Genomic DNA, 21,994 nt, shown 5'->3' on the forward strand with positions numbered 1-21,994 from the left:
CCTGTTTTGAATAATGATAGATACAACTTAAAATTATTTATCCGTTTTTCTCTCAAGAAGCTAGAGATTGAAATTGTAGCTCTACAACGCAATAGTAATTTGTACTCTTAAATCGTGATTAACTTTGTTTTACTTCATGTGTTCTTAATTATCTAAATGTCGAGTACAGTCGCGTTTCTTATAAAAAAAAGTATTTTGATTGTTTTTTAAAATCCTACATGCAAATATTCTTGTAGGCTTCATGTAATTACTCTGTTCTTTATTTCTATAAAAAGTTCTGTCATTTCTTTTATTACAATTATTAGAAGATTATTTTCAAGTTAAAGATAGCATAATTAAAGCGAGAGAGAGAGAGAGAGAGAGAAAATTTTAATGTGAATGTGTTGTCCGTGTACTATTGTGTTATCTATGTGCAATGGCAAGCCTCACGGAAACGATTTTTCCTTTGGCAAAAATTTATCTGGAGTTTAGTTTTTGAGTTGTAAAGAAAAATAGCGTGTGACGGGTCGGATACAAGAGCTAGGCAGGGGCGCCGCCGCGCCGCGCGGAACGCTGAGTTGCGCCGCCCCTGCCTACCTCTTGTATCCGACCCGTCACACGCTAACTATTTCTTTCTATAATTCAAAAACTAAGCTCCAGATAAATTTTTGCCAAAGGAAAAATCGTCTCAGAATTCGATTACGAATATGCCTGAGAAAGGACAAGTGGTCTTTCTGACTCACCCTGTATATATTACTTATATGTATAATTATATACAAGGTGTCTGACAATTAATGATAAATTTCTTGCATGTGGACTAAATTGAGTAGAAGTCCTGTACCACTTTGCGATCTGCGCAATAATTGACGAGTTATAAATTAATAAATATTCCGAATTAGTCCTATCCATCGCCAAGCGCGCAAACGAAGTTGTCAAGTGTGCAGGGTGGAGAGTTTACTAGCGGCAACGTGGCTACGCAAGCGCGTAACGCTGCTTTACTCTTATGAATGTCCTTCGTCATCCTTACCAAGTACACTCCTTGCCCTGTGCTCTTGGCAACCTCGATCGAGCGCTTGAATTTAACGATGGGTACTAATTTGGATATTTTAATAATTTATAACTCCTTAACTATTACGAAGATCGTAATGTGTTACAGGACTTTTGATTTAGTTTGGTCCATTCTATTTACATGTAAGAGATTTCTCATTAATTGTCAGACACACTGTATACAACATATATATATATTAAACAATTAATTAGTTCCGGACTTTCAAAATTTAAATACAATTAATGATTGGAAAATAGACTAATGAGAGTCAGCGCGGGTCAAAGAGCTCAATCACAAGTATCGATATTGAATCATTTATTCAATTCAAAATTACAAAACAAACGTTTTGACTCACTTTGGAGTCATCTTCATCGCAACCAAAAATAATACAGGCAACAGAAATAGAAGCCGTCATCAGGCATAGAAAACGGGAAGCACTCAAGTCGCCAACAGTTTGACAATTCCGAAGTGGCATTTTTAACCGCGAAGGTATTGAAAGAAATACATTTAACTGTATAACTGTTGTAGAATTATTTTGAATCTCGAAAAATTATTCTAATTGAGACTATATTTTCTCGTCGCCGTGTCGCAAGAAATGACATTTCACTACATAATTGTCAAATGATTATTTTAGATGTCGAAAAATTATTTTAGTTGCGACTGTATGTACTCGTGGATCCCTATTCAAGCTGATGAAGACTAATGAAGCTTGAGATAAGTTTTGTCCGTAGAAATTAATTTCTCTTGACGAAGTAAGCACTCAAACGCTACTTGCCTCACACCAACACGTGCTCACGGTTTCGAATTCGAATGTGTACTAACTGTCCCAAACATCACATCTTACCTGAACGTTACGCAGAAGGTCAGGCAGTTGAGAATAAACAACGGCAAATTCAAATGCATAAGTACCAAAAATATATTGAATAAATTGATTGTGAGTCGAATATTACAGAAAAAATTAATTACCCTTGTATCATTTTGACGGATTAAATCGATTATAATTTACTTAATAACGAGAGATACGCATAACGCAAACATTTGGTGTTCGTTTGTAAGTTGAGACTTTAACTGAATATGTAGCACTTCGAAAATCAACTGCCTGCCCAAGTAGTGCTCATTATCTAAGATTTTGATGTTCTCTCAATCAAATTCGTGATTACAAATAAGTTTGTGTTCTGTAATGACATAGTGACTGTGCGTGTTTCAATTAATGCGGTTGAAATGCTCATTAATTCTTGTTTTCAATTTCTTGCTGGTTTGGCTCACATATGACGCCTCGTAGTGTTTACATGCAATTTTATACACATTTTCCTTTAAATTGATCGGGAGAACATCCTTTTGTACTTTGATAACCCTGCTTAATTTATGGAGACTAAAAAATTCCAATTTTACGTTTAAACTATTTCTAATAGTCTTAAATTTATCTGAAATTGTAGGAATATATGGCAACAGAAACTATCGCGCTTTTTTACTTGTAGTGTTAATGTTGACATTATTGACTGTCTGTCTTACTGTGCTTTTATGAATAAGGGATTTTAAGCGGCTATTGATGATTTTGAAAATAAATTCAGCAGGATAGTCATTAATTAACAAAGTTCTTACAATAAACTCAATGTTCTTTTGATGAAATTTGGCGTCAGATAATAAAAATGCCCTGTCATTCCCATGACAGTCCCTCTTTTTTGTGATAAAGAGTGAGCTGAAAGAAATTTTTAAGTATCAACCTGAATAAGAGGGCTTGTGAAACCAATCAAACATCATCTTATTGTTGTCTTTAATGATAGTAATGTCCAAAAAATCTATCCTATCGCCCCTCTCTCAAACGTAAACTGCATTCTTGAGTGGAACGATTTAAATTTCGTTAATGTGAGGTCAACTAAATTATTTGAAACTGCCATAATTATATCATCTATATATTTGAAGTAAAATGGCAAACAAATTCTGATTTTTTCAAGAGCCTTAACCTCCAAATTTTGCATGACGAGGTCAGTGATTATAGGTAAAAGTGGAGAACTCATGGGGGTGCCAAATTTTTGTTTGTGAAACCTGTTATCAAAACTAAAATATGTGGAGTCCATAATAAGCCTGACAGCCTGCAAAAATTCCTCTTTCGGGATGCTGCAAGTATTCATAAGGTGTTCCCATCTGTTTGAGATGCTTTCTAATGCTAACTCTGTTGGGATGTTGGTAAACAAGAAAACAACATCCAAAGAAATGAGAATGTAGTTTGGATCCAAGCATTCACTTTTTAATTTTTGAATCAGGTGAAAACTATTGTTCACTTGGAGCTTCAGGAATGTTTTTTGAAATAAATTCATGCAAAAAGGTGGCTAGACCGTAAAGGGGACTATTAATGAAATAATTAACCTGAAAGGAACTCCTGGTTTGTGGACCTTAGAAAGACCATACGCCCTCGGAAGGTTGCCCTCGCTACAGTACACTTTCTTATATTTAGCCTCCGTGATATAACTGTGTTTGTTCCACTTTGTCAGCAAACTTCGCGCGTTCTTTATAAAAATGTTGGTTTGGTTTTTCTTAATATGTACGTAAGCCTTATTTTCAAGCATAGGTGATATTTCTTATTTATATGTAATACTGTCTAAAGTTACCGTGATGTTGCCTTTGTCCGCCTTTGTGAAAATTATTCCTGGTTTATTTTGCATAAATATCGTAGTAGATTTCATTAAAAAGTTTAGTCTGTCAGTGACTTTATTTTTTTGCTGTGACAATATGAAAGAATATTGTTAATAATTTGTATCGAATAATATCTCTGACGTTCAAATGTTGCTCTGGTCTCAATTTGTACAAGTTATTCTCAATATTTTTTATGTATTCAAAAATTGCCTTTCTTTTGTTAACCAATTGTAAGAAAAAGTTGTCTCCTAATTGTAAAAGAATTTGCATTTTGTTCGGAATCTGAGCTGCTGATAGATTAATGAACCATTTTTCCCTGATATTTGAAAGGGAGAGTCACTCATTGATTTAAGGAAAGCTTTTGGGTCAACATAAACCACCTGTGAGGAGTTGTTAAGTGGCGTAATGAGAAATCTGGTTCTACTGTCATTCAACGTCGTTTTAGAAGCTGATCTGTACCTATTCTTGTGAGAATAGTAGTAATTGACTGGTTTGGTTCTATCAACAATGCGTTTCCTAGTCTTAAGAATCAACCAATTTAGCTTTTTGTCTAACATTTTATGTTCTTGATTAAGTTAAAAATGGAAAGTAATCTCTTGTTTGTTGAGAAAGGCTTGACAAATATTAGTTGGAATGTGTCGCAAAATTTGCCTACAAAAATAGAAAATTTGTTAAGAATGGTTAATAGATCTAAAAGCGTCATTTAGCTCAATTTTCATAATTCTAATGATAAATTGATTACTTAAGTAATAATTTGTGTACCGATCAAAAGTGAAAAAAATTAAGCTTACGGTTCACAATAAGATACAAATGTGGTAGAGTTAAATTATTCCTAATGCACGCTCTTAAGAATCTTATTCTTAATGACATTCTTATGGTGTTTTATCAAAAGCTTCATGAAGTTAACGGCGACAATACCAAAAGTTGTAAATATGAAGTTGAAAAAAAATACAGTATTTGGACGCATTTCATCAAAAGAACAATGAGCTTATTGTAAAAATCTTGTTAATTAATGACTATCCTGCTGAATTTATTTTTGAAACAATCAATAGCCGCCTAAAATTCCTTATTCATTAAAGCACACTAAGACAAACAGTCAATGATATCGGTATTAACATTACAAGTGAAAGAGCACGGTGGTTTTTGTCACAATGTATTCCTACAATTTCAAATAAATTTAAATAAAGACTATTACATTTAGTTTAAATGTTAAATTGTTATTTTTTAGTCTCAATAAATTGAACAGGGTTATCAAAGTACAGAAGGATGTTCTCCTGATCAATTTAAAGAAAAATGTCATGTATAAAATTTCATGTAAAGGTTGCGAAGCGTCATATGTGGGCCAAACCAGCAAAAACTTGAAAACAAGACTTAATGAGCATTGCGACCACATTAACTGAAACACGCAAAGTCACTCTGTCATTACAGAACACAGACTTATTTGTAATCACAATTTTGATTGGGAGAACATGAAAATCTTAGATAATGAGCACTACTTGGGCAAGCAGTTGATTTCCGAAATGCTACATATTCAGTTACAAGATAAAAGTTTCAACTTACAAACGAACACCAAATGTTTGCACCATGCATATCTCTCGTTATTGAGTAAATTATAATCGATTTAATTTGTCAAAATGATATAAAGTTAATTAATTTTTTTTTTGTAATATTCGACTCACCATCAATTTATTCAATATATTTTTAGTACTTACGCATTTGAATTTGCCGTTGTTTATTCTCAACCGCCTGACCTTCTGCGTAACGTTTAGGTAAGATGTGATGTTCGAGACAGTTAGTATGCATTTGGACTCGAAACCGTGAGTACGTATTGGTGTGAGGTGAATAGCGTTTGAGTGCTTACTTTGTTAAGAGAAATTAATTTCTACGGACAAAACTTATCTCACGCTTCATTAGTCGTCATCAGCTCGAATGGGCATCCACGAATAAGTACAGTCATAACTAAAATAATTTTTTTATATCTAAATTAATTATTTAACAATTATACAGAGTGTCAGGTAAATATCGCCCCTGGTTTCGTGGATTGATAGATCAAGTAAAACTAAGCAGAAAAGTTCTTTACCATTTTTTAATACTTGCCATAGTTAACAAAGTAAAAATTAATAAAGTCTTCGAATAAGCGCGTATCACCGCGCTCAAGGACCGCCCGCCGTTCGCCGAGACGTAGGCGAATAGCTACGGCCCCCGAGCTACTGCTGCTTTTCCCTCCTCACCGCGCCGCGCCGCCAGCCACGGCTGCCTACGTCTCGGCGACCGGCGGGCGGTCCTTGAGCGCGGTGATACGCGCTTATTCGAAGACTTTATTAATTTTTACCTTGTTAACTATGGCAAGTATTAAAAAATGGTAAAAAACTTTTCTGCTTAGTTTTACTTGATCTATTAATCCACGAAATCAGGGGCGGTATTTACCTGACACCCTGTGTGTGTGTATACAGGGTGTCCCAGACTAATGTATAAAGATTACTACGATGAGGTAGAAGGGATCGAGATAAATCAAAAAGTCTAATAGCAGTTTACGATATTTGCAATAATTTTCGTGTAATAAAATATTAAAATCAGCCGAATAAGAGTGCGCGGAGAGGCAAACGATTGATCGGCTGAGCCGTAAGACCGCCCGGTTCGACGCGATGCGGCGCCAAGCTATCCTTTCCCTCGCCGCGCGCCACTTACCGTCGCCTACAATCGGGCCGCAGTGGGCGGTCCTATGGCTCAGACGAGCGACCGCTTGTCTCTCCGCGCGCTTTTATTCGGCTGACCTTAATATTTTACTACTCAAAAATTATTGCAAATATCGCAAAATGGTATAAGACTGTTTCATTTATCTCGATCCCTTCTACCTCATCGTGATAATCTTTATACATTGGTCTGGAACACCCTGTATATATATATATATATGTATATATATATATATATATATATATATATATATATATATACAGGGTGTCCGGGAACTAGGAAACCTACCGTTTTGAGAATATAAGGGAGATAAAAAGGGACAAAAAAGTCTCATAACATTTTGCGATATTTGCTACAATTATTAAGTTATAAAATAAAACGTCTAAGCCAATGTACGGTGATGCGACGCCATCGCGCCTAACTCGTAGGCAACGGCGCGCGTCGAGAAAGATGACGCGTTGTTTGAATTGGCACGGCGCGACGGTCTAAATTCGCCTCACCGTGTGTACACACACTGCAAAAATCAAATGTGTTATTTTAGCTGAAACTTCTCCTTAAACATTTGATAAATAACACATTTGATTTTTGCAGTTTATGTACACGCGGTGCGGCGGATTCAGACCACTGCGTCGTGCAAATTCAAACAACGACGCATTACCTGTCCCGCCGCGCGCCGTTGCCTACGAGCTAGGCCCGATGGCGCGGTGTTGCCGCATATTGGCTTTGACGTTTTATTTTATAACTCAATAGTTTTTGCAAATATCACAAAATGATATAAGACTTTTTTGTTCCTTTTCATCTCCTCTATATTCTTAAAGTGGTAGGTTTTCTAGTTCCCGGACACCCTACATATGTTACATATATAATTATATTTTATATATAATTATACATTAAAAATTTTTCTCTGGGAAACAAGTCATATTTTCACAATGAAGCACATAATAACGATATGGCATGCAAGATAAACATCACTTTTTACGCCTATTTTAATTTTTTCCGCGTTGGTATATTACGTCATCATCGTCAATGTGAAGTTCTTGGCTGACTACATAGAAGTCTTAATACGTTTTTTTCTATTTTAGCACCCGGTACTTATAGTCCCGAAAAGGTGAACTTGAATAAAGGACCTCAGTATAGCTTGAGTGGCAAGGGATCAACCGAGAAACCGGCCGATACACCAGGTATGATGAAATTGGGATTCAGAGTAGTAAATTCTTTATATAAAAAAGAAGGAGGTATTATGACTATTCCCATTATCTCCGTTATTAAATAAATTCTATTAGTTGCTTATAGAATTATTTGTTTAGTAGTCCATTGGTTTTTTAGTGGCGTCAATACGGTAATACAAAATAGTTGATAATAGTTGTAAAATATTTTGCTATTTATTTAGGTAAATACCGATAAAGAAAGGTAGCTCTGATAACCTTGACTTTAACATATGTTGTCAAGGTCGTGATCTTAAGTAACTTTCAAAAAGTTTTAGCTATCGCTCGCCCTTCGTTAAAAAATTATTAACAAATAAAATTAACAATGTTGTAACGAAGTGCTTCTTTTTGCTATCTCCTTAAACTAATTGTCGTCCACGTACTATTCGCCCGACCATCCGCCGGACTCTGACCAGGCCCATAGCGCCGATAATATTTTCCAAATTCCGCGTACTCAAGCGTATAAATGTATTCCGTGTAACGGCTATTTCACCGCGCACGCGCACTCGCTGACATTGGCACGCTCGGACAGCGTGCTCACGCTCCGACGAATCGATCTTGAGCGGCGGGATGCTGGATCTTGAAAGGACTGAAGGCACGCCAAATATTCTCAAATTCTCGAGATTTATGTATATAAACCGGGAGACGAAGAAAAGCTGAATCTTTATCTCGTCGGCTCGATAACTCCTGCTGATTAATTTTCCGAAAAAACCTTCCAGGCCCGCCGAGAGATAAAACGTTTTTGTTTATGCCGTGATCTCTCGGCCGACGCATCAAATCCTGCCTCAGCTTTTGTCGATTACGATATTAAGCGTACTAGTCTCTTTCAAAAGTTCTTGGAAATCAATATCTTCTAAACAATACCATTCTGATAGAACCGGCTCGCAAACGAGATAAAGTGTTCTTTGCCTTCACCAAGTGTTTTTGGCGCGGCCGATGCAGTCTCGTCTCACCGCAGTATATACGATCTATGCGCAACACGCCGGCAATCCACGCGCGGAATTAAAATATCTCGCTGTGCGGTCCCCCGTTTACGCACCCCGCCAACTACGAATCGCGCAGTGACTCAAGCGAACGCATGCAAAAATGGTAAGCATGCAGGTACTCACGTGCGTGGCTAAATATACGGCTCAGCTGATCACGCGAAACATATCGAGAGTATGTTATCCGATGTCGAATCGCCAAAAGAATAAAGCCCGCCGAATGTATTCGTCGAACTTGCAGTGCAGTGTCAATTATCGAGCTGATTATTAAAGCACAAGTCACTATTACGTGTGAACTAAAATGTAAACCAGAAATACGATTACGTAATGTCATAGCGTCCAATCATAGAGCCTATCAAGCAACCTGTAACATTTTCGATTATTCGCAAACTATATTTGTAACCAACAAATCTCAATTACATTTTTAATGAACGTAACTTTGTATTTTCAAACTCATACATTGATCTATTATAATTCTCTCACAAGGAGTGGGCAAAAACTGTAAAATACCAAATGAGTTATAGCTCATTTAAAAGAGGGAAACAAATATATTAAAAAAGTAAAAGGGTGAATGGGCTTTATTTTTGAAGAAAATTGCAATTATAGTTTAACATTGGGACGTTTGTACGTTAAGTACTAGAATCTTGGATTCCTATCCAAGAGATCGTCGTGGCTGAAAAGGCTAAGTGCTAGCGTTACATTTTTGCCTCCGCGGCGGACCGGGTTCGAATCTCCGCAATATCAAATTTTTTTTTAAATTTTTTGTTATTATATTTTATAATTGCATTATCTTTATTATTTTTTTAAATTAATTAATAATAATATACTTACACATAATAATAAAATTAAGTAATTTTTTATTAATAGAAAATTAATAAAAATGTTTAATAAATAATTTATTATAATAAAATTATTTATAGAGGTAAATAATTAGGCCTTGACGAGCAGATTTATTCCAAAAAAATACATTTTGAGAGTTTCTACAATATCATAAATTATAAGACGTTATAAATTAAAATGTGTTATTTTTCGGAATATATTTGCTCGTTAAGGCCTAATTATTTACCTTTATAAATAATTTTATTATAATAAATAATTTAAAAAAAAAAGTTGGACTCTCAAAAGTTAATAGAATTACAAGAAGGGCTAATGATAGTCAAGACGCTAGTGTTGGTGCGTATATTCTTTTTTGAGTTTATTCCAAATGGATTCAGTACGTTTCGACTCTGTTTCGAGTCATCTTCAGCAATAAAATCAAGGTCAGATAGCTTCCATTTCACATAGCTTGGTTTTATATCTTATTGGGTCACAATTGGTTGGTCATCCGAGTGAAACTGAAATTCTAAAGCCTGACCAACAAATAATATGTAACACTACCATGACTAATAAGTTAAGATGTTAAATAAAAGTTTATAAGAACTTATAAAAAGACTCCTTGACTTATCTAAAAAAAAACGTGGTTTATAAAATTTCATGCAAAAATTGTAACGCTTCGTATGTGAGACAAACACGTAGACAACTAAAAACGAGAATTTCCAAACACAAAAATCACATAAGATGGAATACAAACACCGATTCGGTTATTACGGAACACAGGTTAAATAGCGATCACGACTTTGATTGGGATAACGTTATAATATTGGATAAAGAACTTTTCTGGGAGAAGTGCCTGATTTCTGAAATGCTACATATAAAATGCCAAAACAATAGGCTAAATAGACAAGCAGACACTGAATATTTACACCATGCCTATACCAGTATCCTCGATAGATTATAACGGTCTATTATTTGTATATTTATTTTCAAATGTTCGATCTCATCGCCGACACTACTTACAAACGGAGAGCAGTAACGCCTTGACGGTGACACAGGCGAGATGTGTCACCTGTACGCTGTCACACAATTGTCATTTCGTTTATAACGTTATTTGTATATTTATTCTTGTGCGTTTAATATGTATCTGGTCCTTGCTTCACATGGTAAGTTTTTATAAGTTCTTATAAATTTTTATTTAACATCTTAACTTATTAGTCATGGTAGCGTTACATATTGTTTGTTGGTCACGCTTTAGAATTTTAATTTTACTTGGATGACCACTCGATTGTGACCCAATAAAACCAAGCCATGTGAAGTGGAGGCTTTCTGACCTTGATTTTATTGCTGAAGATGACTCGAAACAAAGTCGAAACGTATTGAATCCATTTGGAATAAACTCAAAAAAGAATATACGCACCAACACCAGCGTCTTGACTCTCATTAGCCCTTCTTGTAATTCTATAAATAATTTATTAAATATTTTTATTAATTATTTATTAACAAAAAGCTACTTAATTTTATTATAATATGTAAGTACATTATTATTAATTAATTTAAGAAATAATAAAGATAATGCAATGGTAAAATATAATAGTAAAAGATTTGAAAAAAGAAATAAAAAAAATTGATGCTGCGGAGATTTGAACCCGGTTCGCTATGGAAGGAAAAATGTAACGCTAGCATTAACAATGAAAGTTAGCAAATGCAAAAATTCAAAAAATTTTGAAATTTTGTGTACACATAGAGAAGTTCATCCATAATACAGAAATATTTTTTGTTCGTGCCCAATTTCAGTTTAAAGGGGTGAAACACCCCTTTGAAAAAATCGGTTTTATTCCTTTGAAACGTATATCGTCAAAACTATAAGAGATACAGAAAAATGTTCTAAATAAAAGTTGAATGGCTCGAAGAGTACTTTGTAACAGCAAAAAGAACAAATTTTTTTAAAATTTTTTTATACTTTTCCCCACTACTTACTTGCTTTCTTTAAAATTTTTATTTTTTTTTATAAGCAAAATAAAGCTTATTTTATTACAAATTTAACAGTATATAATAGGGGGAAGTAGGGCAGTTTGATGCAGAAAAATTCAAAGTCAAATTTTATGGTTTAAAAATTATTAAAGAACGTGTCTGAAAGATTCTATTCATAGTTAAATTCAATAATAACCTCATTCCTCAAACAAAATTGCTTAAGTGAGAAGATAAACGAAATATAACGTATTAACCCTTAAACACACTGATCCTATAAAATACGGAAACACATTTTTGAGTCTGGGAGACTTTTTCAACTTTGAGAAGCTATATCTTTGATTACAATCAATATTTTTGTACGATTTTTTTTTTAAACAAAAGTTCAAAATCTCAGGAGTGTGACTGCACAATTGGCATTGCCGAAAAATAATTTATTGTGAAGTTATAAAAGAAAAACCATTAAGCAAAAATAAGAAATTGGTCAAAAATACATTTTTCCTTCAAAAAATCATATTTTCGCAACATGAAAAACATTTAAGGACTTTCAAATACGGCATTTTAAAGCTAAAGTGTCACACTTTCAAAATAAAATTTGGCAAAGTCATTTCTTTTAAAAAGTATAATTATGTAACATGGAGAATATGAGGTATTTTTGGGCATCTAAAAATCTACTTTAAAAAAAAAATTATATCTTTGCAACAAAAAACTTTGAAAAACTTTACAATACGGCGTTTTCAAGCTAAAAATTCATACTTTCAAAAAAAATTATATCATTGTCATTTCTTTTAAAAAATGTATTTATGTAACAAGGCAAATATGAGGTATTTTTGATTAAATTATGTCTAAAATTGAAAATTGATGTGTTTCATAATATACTTCGGAAAAACTCTCTTTTCTACAGCATTTTATAGTATTCCAACTTTAGACAAAGTACATGTGAGTAACATTCGCAAACCGACCTGTTCGAACGTATTTTGTCCAGCTTTTTTTTATGTAAAATACTCACAAAAAAGGTTTCACTTACACACTATATGGGTCGCATTGACCCTAACAAAACTTTGCTGTCGTGTCGTTCGAATTCTAGTTGACCAAAGAAGTTGATCAACCATATCAATCGAAAGAGGAGATTTCAAACTTTTTGTACGTCTTGGTCCGAACTTCCTATCTCATTCTATCTTCACATAGCAAGCGTTCAAAACTTCATATGGGGTCTCTCAGACCCACTTACGTGTTTAAGGGTTAAGTAAAAAATGAGATTTGTATTATTCTGCCCCACTTATGGGACACATAGATACATCGATTGGGGCACTTTGATACTATATAATAATTGTATCTAATTGATAATAATTTGAAACACTTTTGTAGCAGGAACATATTTATTCGTTAAGAGATCACAATCAGTCTTACATATTATAATAATCAGTCTATTTCTTTCTTCTAATCAACCCTTTTATTTACAGTTAGAGTAATTTTATTTTGTTTTCACTATCAATTTCCTCTTGCATACAGATTATGTAATATTGTTATTGCTATTGGATATATTCTAATATAGAGTTCTGATAGGCAAGTTAACGTGAAAATCCAAGCACATGATGTTTGCACGACCAAAAATTTTTTTTAAACAGATTTTATTATTCTTATAGCTTTATATCTGTATTCGCTTTTTCACATATAACATTTTACTTCACTTATTACAATTACGCATTATTTTATAAATTTTTGAAAACGCATATCGGCGCCAGCGGGATTCGAATCTAAGATCTTCGGAACCATAACCTAACACGCCAACACTGAGCTAATCGTGCACATGTGATATCGTTTTGGAAGAGGAATACTCTTTCTATAAATAGTGTCGCTTAGTGTATAGGATTACAGGAAATTTTACTTTATAAATAGAATACTTTTTTTTGGGTGAATCAAACTTCAGCGGGGCACATTGATGCGTATCAATCTACCGTCTACTTTGCTGTATTAATGTGCCCCAAAGACCATTTTGTGAAAAAGTAAAAAACTACAAATAAATCAATCAATTTTTTTTAAATAATAAAAAAGTATCCTATTGTTAGATTCACTAACTCACCTTTCATATATTGAGATCGTAGAAATATGGTACAGAAACACATTAATATTTCACAATTTTTTTTACTCGGAGGCACGCAAAACACATTAGCTCTCGCCAAACGCCATCGACTAACTGAATGGGAGCGGGATCGCAGCTGTTGCGCTTAGGCAGGTATAGACAAGTTTTAGTGATGTCACCACTCGATTACACATTGTCGATTAGGAGATATGAGTGATGCATCAATGTGCCCCTTGCATCAATCTGCCCCGCTTCACCCTAAAGTTATGCGACATTTTCCAAAAATAACTAAAAACCACCTCATAACGCATGGTACGCGTACCCGTCCGTGTACTATGGAAATGTCCCCCTTCGATTTTGACAAGCGTTAACACGTTGTAGTATAGATCAAAATAAGGGAGACGTATTTTTTTATACGTGCCCAATCTCACTTTTAAAGGGTAAAACACCCCTTTGAAAAAAATTAATTTTTTTTCTTTTGAAGCGTGTATTGTCGAAACTATAAGAAATAGAGAAAAATGTTTTAAATAAAAGTTTTATGACTCAAAGAGTACTTTACAAAAATAATTTAAAAAAATTTTTTTTAAATTATTTGTTTATACTTCAGCCACCACTTCACATTTGTTTCTAAAAATTTTCAAATATTTTAATGACAGAATTAAAGCTTATCTTTATACAAATCCAGTCATATATAACAAAGTGTTTTTCCGATATACCATTCTTGAAAAATAATAACAAACTCCTTATATATGTACGCTATACGTACACTGCCCGTCATTGATTTGACGGGTCATAGTAAATGGCTGACTTACCGACGCCACAGTCTAGCATATATTGTATATGTTAGACTATGACGTCGGTAAGTCAGCCATCTACTATGACCCGTCGAATCAATGACGGGCAGTGTACCTGTTCATGCGCTCGATTTTTCTGCATTGGAACAGATTTGTCTCATACGTATAAAGTATAAGGTACATACTTTGACATCGTCAACAATATTTGACTGATTTTAGCAGTCAAGTTCAAAAAGTTTATTATTATTTTAATATTTTAATTATTATTACTATTATTATTTAAAAAAATTCTTATTTTAATATTCATTTTACTCTACTGATTTGTCTTTAAAACTCTTTCGCGTAATACGCGATTAGCGATACGTATGAAGCAAATCCGTTCTTTTGAATAGTGGTTTAAGATTCTAGTATTTAACGTACAAATGCCCAATGTTAAACTTTAATTGCAATTTTCTTAAAAAGTAAGGCCTATTCACGCTAACTCTTTTACACTTATAATATATTTGTTCTCCCCTTTCGAATGAGCTATGATTCATTTCATTTGGCATTTTACAGTCCTTGTTCACTCCTTGTCAGACCTTTTTTGTGCCCTGGAATCCCAGTGAGCTGGTTCGTGCAAGGGGCAGTCGGGTCATTATAATGTAAATGCATATTTAGATCCACCATTATTAGAGAAGATCCACCTGGTGAGTTTTCGCCCTCCCGTAGGAACCTCACTTCGCTAAGAAATACACATTTACGTAAAACAAGGTTTATAATCATATGTGTTAGCAATTTTCCACACGGAGAGAGGTCTACCCCGCATCTTCCCCTGTTTACGAGGCGAAACCAGATCTACATTGTACTACGTACATTGATCTACGTTCCACACAAGTTTTCAGTTTCCATGTAAAATAATGTCTGATTTAAAACTAAAATTTGGATTATTTTGTTAAGAAATACATATTTACATTGTCAACTTTATTGTAACGACCCCCGTACGAACGATGGTCGGAATAAGGGCGCGAAGAGTTGCAGAAAAAATTAAACTTGTTATTCGTAAATAGAAAGAACAAATATTTATTGTTGATAATATGAATGCAAATGTGAGGTACAGATATACGACAAACACGACGGCTATAAAATTCGGAATAAGTATAACGGACAGAATACAGAAAAAATGACGCAATCAAAGATACGTGAACGCGCGAACGATATACGTGATAATTCAGACAGTCAACAGTACGCGGACAAAAAATACGGCACGAAAACAAACTATTTACAAATCAGCGAGACGCGAGACAGATTTCGCCGAAATAGCGCACCGTTACTAGGAACTGTGACGTCGGCGGATTCCCGACGCATGTGGCCATGTGTCGTGACTCTACAATAGATCGGTGGCACAGCGTGGCGCAGATCGTGGTACACGAATCCGTGTATCGGAGTCCGGTCCGTCATGAGACGGTTAATACCGTTTAATAATTGCCGGGTGACACTACTCCACGCCAAGTGCACTTGGTGGAGGTACGGAACACAGGTAGTGCCGGACTCGGGATGCGGTGTACGATGGTCTTTTCCCGTCCAGTGTTTTTACTGGGTCCAAGTTCTCTTGAGTCCGGTGAGAAGCAAGGAGTCGCAGTCGGATTAGAACGGTCGGTTTGAAGCAATCGAAAGCCAAGTAATTTGGCAGAGACCAAGTTCGCTTGATCTCTATATCTCTACCTGGGGATCTTTTCTGCGGCGAGCCGGTCGGAAGAGAAGAGAAGCCTTGTTCCTCCAAAATCTTGGTCTTATATACCCGAGAGTCGAGAGGAGGGAATGTGCGGAGAGCGGTCAGTTTTGATAGCTGTGCCCTCGAGTTACTGCTGCTTTTCCCTCCTCACCGCGCCGCGCCAACAGCCGCGGCTGTCTACGTCTCGGCGACCAGCGGGCGGTCCTTGTGCGCGGTGATATGCGCTTATTCGCAGACTTTATTAATTTTTTTTTTTTTTTTGTTAACTATGGCAAATATTAAAAAATGGTAAAGAACTTTTCTGCTCAGTTTTACTTGATCTATCAATCCACGAAACCACGGGCGGTAGTTACCTGACACCCTGTATTTATATAAATAAGAATCAGATGATAATATAAAATTATATTAATATTATTAAAGATAATTTTAATATTATATTAAAACATAATATTAATATAGTGGAAGTATTATATTATTTGAATGACTGTAAGAAAAGTTTATATATAATTAATAAATTCGATCGAGGCCTTCATTGTATTATATAAATCTCGGTTTTGTGAAAGAGATTTGGAAAGTCTATTAAAGATTTTGAATAAAAGAGCATAGAAGTTTGGTAACTCGTTTAGAAAAACCATAGAAATCAATATTAAATTAATTGTTCAAAGATTTTATATTTATTTATCAAATTGTTATACCAAAATCAATCACTGAAAAACAGTACATATATTTTCGATTAATTGATGTTATAACAATGAAATCAGACTATTCATTGTCATTCTGTGAATAACACTGATAACTAATGTAAAGAATAATATATAAAATATATTTAGTTTTTGTTGTTTTTATAATATAAAAAGATATTTAACCTTCCGCATATCGTGGATCTTTCAAAGCAATTTTTCGATCTTGAATTATTCGGATATATACGTATAGTAAGAAACATTTTAAATCACATAATTATAAAATCGTATTTTTAAATAATATTGAAAGAGTCTATTAGAATTATTTAAATTATTTTGAGCTCAAAGTTTTTAAAAAATATAATGTTTTATCAACGAGTCACGATACGGTATTTGCGGCAGATTAATTACCGTTCCGGTTCTTTTGAAAAAACTGTAAGAACAATTCTAAAAACTGTTAGAATAATTTGTAGCAGCATAATATGCTCTCACACTTATGTCACTAATTATTAAAACTGTCAATTTTTACAACTATTCATAATGAAAGGTCTGTGAAATTGTTTTACTGCTGTAATCTAAAGATTAGGTTACCGTGTATTTCGGCTAGAAACATGGCAGCTACGATCATGCGCAATGAAAGTTGAATTGTATGACAAGTGTCGCTACTATTATATCTATACTATGGTACGGAGACAGCATTTCCGCCATTTGATCTCGGGTATTCCGAGACGGACCGCGCGCGCGCGCGCGGCAGCGGACGGCGACAGAGCGAGAGCGCGTGCGTGCAGAGATATTCGACGCGCGAATGCGTTCGAATGCTCGCTTGTATCTAATAATTTATTGGGCGGTGTGCGGATTTTGCCGTCCGGCGGGTGTTCGACCGGACGGCTTGGACGGTGTATGGTGTCAGAAGGCGGTTTGTTACATTATTTATTAATAACTTTTTATCGAATAACGAACGACGGCTAAAACCTCATTCTGGATTATGACCTTGATATGTCAAGATCAAGGTCATAGCTTCTTCTCCTCATTGGCATATTTATCTTTTTCTATAATTATACTTCAAATACTTAGGGGAAAGTGGGGCAAGATGGGATATCCAGTGTATCGAGTGATTTGAATATAGGTATCACAATTGAGTGCATTAGATGTGACTTTTCAGTCGTTTAAAGTTAGTCACGATTCAATGAAGTAGGCAGCTGCGTTATTGACTTATATTAGACCATAATTTATATTTTTTTACGATTTTCTTATAATTTTATCTCATTTTTTATTTGTGACATTATTATTAAGTTATAGTAATTTCCTTATAAATGCATGTGTTTCTAAAATAAAATTTAATAAGCTATAAAGTAAGAATGTTATTCTCTGCTTTTGTAAACAGTGTTTGGAAAATTATTGATATCATTTTGATTGGACAAGAAAAGACAATATGGACTAGAGGAAAGTAGAGTAACTGTATATAGCGAGAGTGTTGATATCCTGTCTTGTAATTGATCACAACCACTCGCAGAACAATTTTTCTCTTTGGACAGTCAATTAGCAACCTGGACAATTGGGTGTCAAATAAACCTATAATAATCTGATAATCTCACCTATAATAACTAATACATTCTGTGTTTCGGTTGACAAACGGGTTGAAAAAAATTTGTTTATGCTGAAGGAAATAAACTGTAGTCTATAAAACAACACAATAAAAATAAAATATATAAGTCAACAAAAAGATTAATCTTTTGACTGAATATATGTGATTAACTGACTTTGACTGAATATATGGGATTAAAATTACACTTAGTTAAAAAAATATTAAAGGTATATTTTGACATTCAATAAATCGCAAGAATTATCGAATTATTCAAAAGTCGAGTCTCTATGACCACGAGTTTCTCTTTTTTTTGTTCTCCGTCTTGCAAGGCTCTCGCTTCTCCTTCGCCCGCCTATCCCCTCTCCACTTATATGGATCTGAGACATTCAACACAAAAGGACCGTTCCGAATCACGTATGACATATAGAACATAATTTGTCTTTATTTTATGTATATTGAACGTTAAACAAGGTGAATGTTCTATACGTTTTGTTAGAATATTTGAAGGTGGTGGTTAATAAATGATAATGATAATGTTGACACAAATAGAAATATATTTAACATGATATAAGAAGGAAGGCCGGTACACGTGTGAGCAAGAAGATGGCCATGTTACGACTAACTTAGAGCAGAGAGTGCACAAAGGAGAGAGTACGTATAGTGCCAAACTTACAAGAATCAGTACTATCAAACTAGCAATAAGGCAACTTATGGATATTAAAGATTTTATTTTAACACTTCCTCCAAAACTTTAATTTTATTTGTATGCAACAGAAATGAAATTGAGAATTTTTTTTAAAGAAATAAACTCTGACTTAATGTTCATAAGAAATATTTTCATGTTTAACAACACCTAACATTTTCCGTAAACGCTCAAATTGCACACGTGGAATAAGCTTGGTAGAAATATCAGTTAATTGATTTTTACTCGATATGTATCGAAAAATACTCGTTCGATATCTAACTGTTTCTTTTCATAACACTTACGTATAACATGAAACCGCACTTCAATATGCTTAGAACGTCTGTGAAACATAGGATTCTTAGCCAGTTTTATTGTACTAGCATCATCAGTAAAAAGTACAGACAGAATCTTTAAAGGCGAAATTTCATTGAATAATCGCGTCAACTACACAATGTCTTTGGCTGCTTCACTAGAAGTAATGTATTCTTGGTAATTGAAAGTGATACGCAGTCTTGTTTCCTGCTTGCAGCACAACTGCTTTTGCAGCACTGTACTTCAGGACAATTCCACTGCATCACTGAAAGTTTCAAGCTTATCAGTTTCCACAGCAACCTTGTAATGAATTCCAAGACCAGTTGTACCTGATGTACTTAAGAATTTGCTTGATCATTGCCCAGTGTTTCTGTCTAGGTTCTTTCAGAAACTGTGATACATGATTTACTGCATAGGCAATATCAAAGCGGGTTGCCACCGTCAAATACATCAGACATCCAACAGCCTCTCTGTATGGGACATCAATCAGCTTATCGTCAGCTTCCTCCGTCAGTTGGCATCTTTCCATAGAAATGGAGATAGGAACTGCTTCCTCCATTTTAAATCTTTGAAGCATCGACTCAGCATACATCTTTTGATTGATAAAAATAGAGTTATTGTCTTGTCTAGTAATTAACATGTTTAAAAAGGACCTAAAAGGCTCCTTTTTTATTTTGAATTCCTTTTCCAAGCATTTAAGAAACTTGTTGATTCTTACTTTATTGGTTGCAGCCACTAATCCGTTGTCGACATACAAAACAATAATTAGTTTTTCCTTAGTAGATACTTGGTAGAATAAGCATGGATATACCGCTATACTTTGTTGAAGTCCAAAAATTATTATTACTTGCTTGAAACGCTTCCAACATCTAGGAGATTATTTTAACCCATATAAACTATTATGAAGTTTACACACAAGATCAGTGCCGTTTTCATACCTTCCAGCTGATGCATGTAAATATCCTTTTTAATTACACCGTTCAAGAAAGCAGTTCTCACATCAAACTGAGCCAGCTCTAATTCTTTGTTGGCAGCAACACTTAATACGGTACAAATCGTGTCACCGAGCAATAAGACTGGAAGTTTTGTTCTAATTAATTTCTTCTCGTTGGTTGAAGCCTCTAGCAACAAGTCTCGCCTTGTAACAAATAATATTTCCTTCAACATTCCGTTTTACACGGTAAATCCATCGATTTGAGATAGCTTTTCGTCCAGCAGGTAATTTAACTAATGACCAGGTTAAATTTTCTTCCAATGATTTTATTTCTTCATTCATAGCTATTTTCCAGTGTTGCTTATTCGAAGAGTTAATGGCTAGTGAGAAACTTCTTGGTTCGTCAATTTTAACAAGTAGCAACTCAACCAAACGAACAGGTAGCTTCAATTTGTTTCTGTTATGTAAATTATGTGAGAATCCGGTCTGCTGTTTTGGAATTTTTGTTAGTTGGTCATCTTTATGATGATCTTCAGGTGATAAATTTTGTAGTGGTAGATCCTCAAATGAAGAGCTTGACGATGCATCCATATGTTCTTTATTCAGTGAGTCACTTGACCCTTGCCGATCAGAAAACCAAGTAAGAGTTTTTCTTGGATGTTTTGGCTTAAATACCACATCTCGACTTCGGATGACTTGAGTGATGGATTTCATCTAGATTTGATAACCTTCGATGTTGTCCGAATAACTAACAAGAACACCTTGTTGAGATTTTGAATCTCTCTTTTACGGTACTTTCTTTGGTACATGCACGAAGCATGATGTTCCAAACACGAAGATTTTTCACAGGCTCACTCCTTCCTGTAAACAGTTCATACGGAGTTTTGTCCTCAGTACAACTCGGTCCAGTTTGATTGAAGAGATAGACTGCAATATTAACTGCTTCCGCCTACAAAAACTTCGGCATTTCCTTTGATAGCAGCATTGTTCAAGCAAGTTCGACTATCGTTCGATTGGACCGTTCAATACATCCATTCTGTTGAGGAGTATAAGGATTTGAAAGTGCAAGTGTAACACCATTTGATTTTAACAACTTCCGAACTGCTTCGTTGTTGAATTCCAAACCTCCATCACATTGAAATGTTTTCACAGATCTTCCACATTGAGTTTTTACAACTTGCAGCATTTCGTTGATTTTTCTAAGAGTCTTAGATTTTTCCTTCAGGAAATACACCATGAGCAGTTTGGAGTAATCACACGTAAAACAAAGAAAATATCTTGCACCATCAATTGATGTTTTTTCCATAGGACCATAAAGATCAGCATGAATGATTTCACCAGATAATTCAGCACGTTGTTGACGTCGTTGAAAACAGTTTTGATGCTGCTTCCCCTTAATGCCTGAACTACAGAATTGATTATCATTGAAAAAAATCAATCTGATTTTTTTTAAGAAATTTTTGTACATGTACTTTATTTTGATGACCGAGACGTTCATGCCATACGTGTAGAAAATTCTTTGACAAATTGACTTCTCTCACGCATGCTTGCCTGACAGGCGAATTAACATCTTGAACAACTGATCAACACGTATATCACGCGCCTTAACGATACCATTTTTCCTGAACTCCCAACTATCCTTCGAAGAATTGAATTTCATTCCTTTATCCACAACTAAGCCTAACCGAAAACAGATTTTGACGAGCAGTCGGCACATATAGTACATCTTTCATTCGAAACGATAACCATTTTCCGTAGACATGCTTCAAACTTAATTGTTCCTTTTCCCACGGCGTCCATTGTGGATTTATTTCCGACATACATTTTAGCTGGAGTTTTGAAATGTTCAACTGATGTAAACCAGTTACCTCAATGAGTTACGT

The 21,994-nt window shown here is 34.7% G+C and overlaps 1 protein-coding gene across 8 annotated transcripts in view; it reads left to right on the forward strand.

Moving 5' to 3' along the window:
* LOC105203454 (nucleoporin NUP2) overlaps positions 1-21,994 on the forward strand; it is a 233,973-nt gene that overhangs the window by 131,971 nt on the left and 80,008 nt on the right. For all 8 annotated transcript variants that reach the window (XR_005576312.1, XM_039457391.1, XM_039457390.1 and 5 more), the window contains exon 9: positions 7,438-7,536. Coding sequence is in view for 7 of the 8 variants with exons in the window: in XM_039457391.1 (XP_039313325.1) it covers positions 7,438-7,536 (99 nt within the window). In the remaining variant the exon portion in view is untranslated. The remainder of the gene's footprint in view (positions 1-7,437; positions 7,537-21,994) is intronic.

The sequence above is a fragment of the Solenopsis invicta genome, chromosome 14 (assembly GCF_016802725.1).
Source record: "Solenopsis invicta isolate M01_SB chromosome 14, UNIL_Sinv_3.0, whole genome shotgun sequence".
In the NCBI taxonomy this organism is placed as follows: domain Eukaryota; kingdom Metazoa; phylum Arthropoda; class Insecta; order Hymenoptera; family Formicidae; genus Solenopsis; species Solenopsis invicta.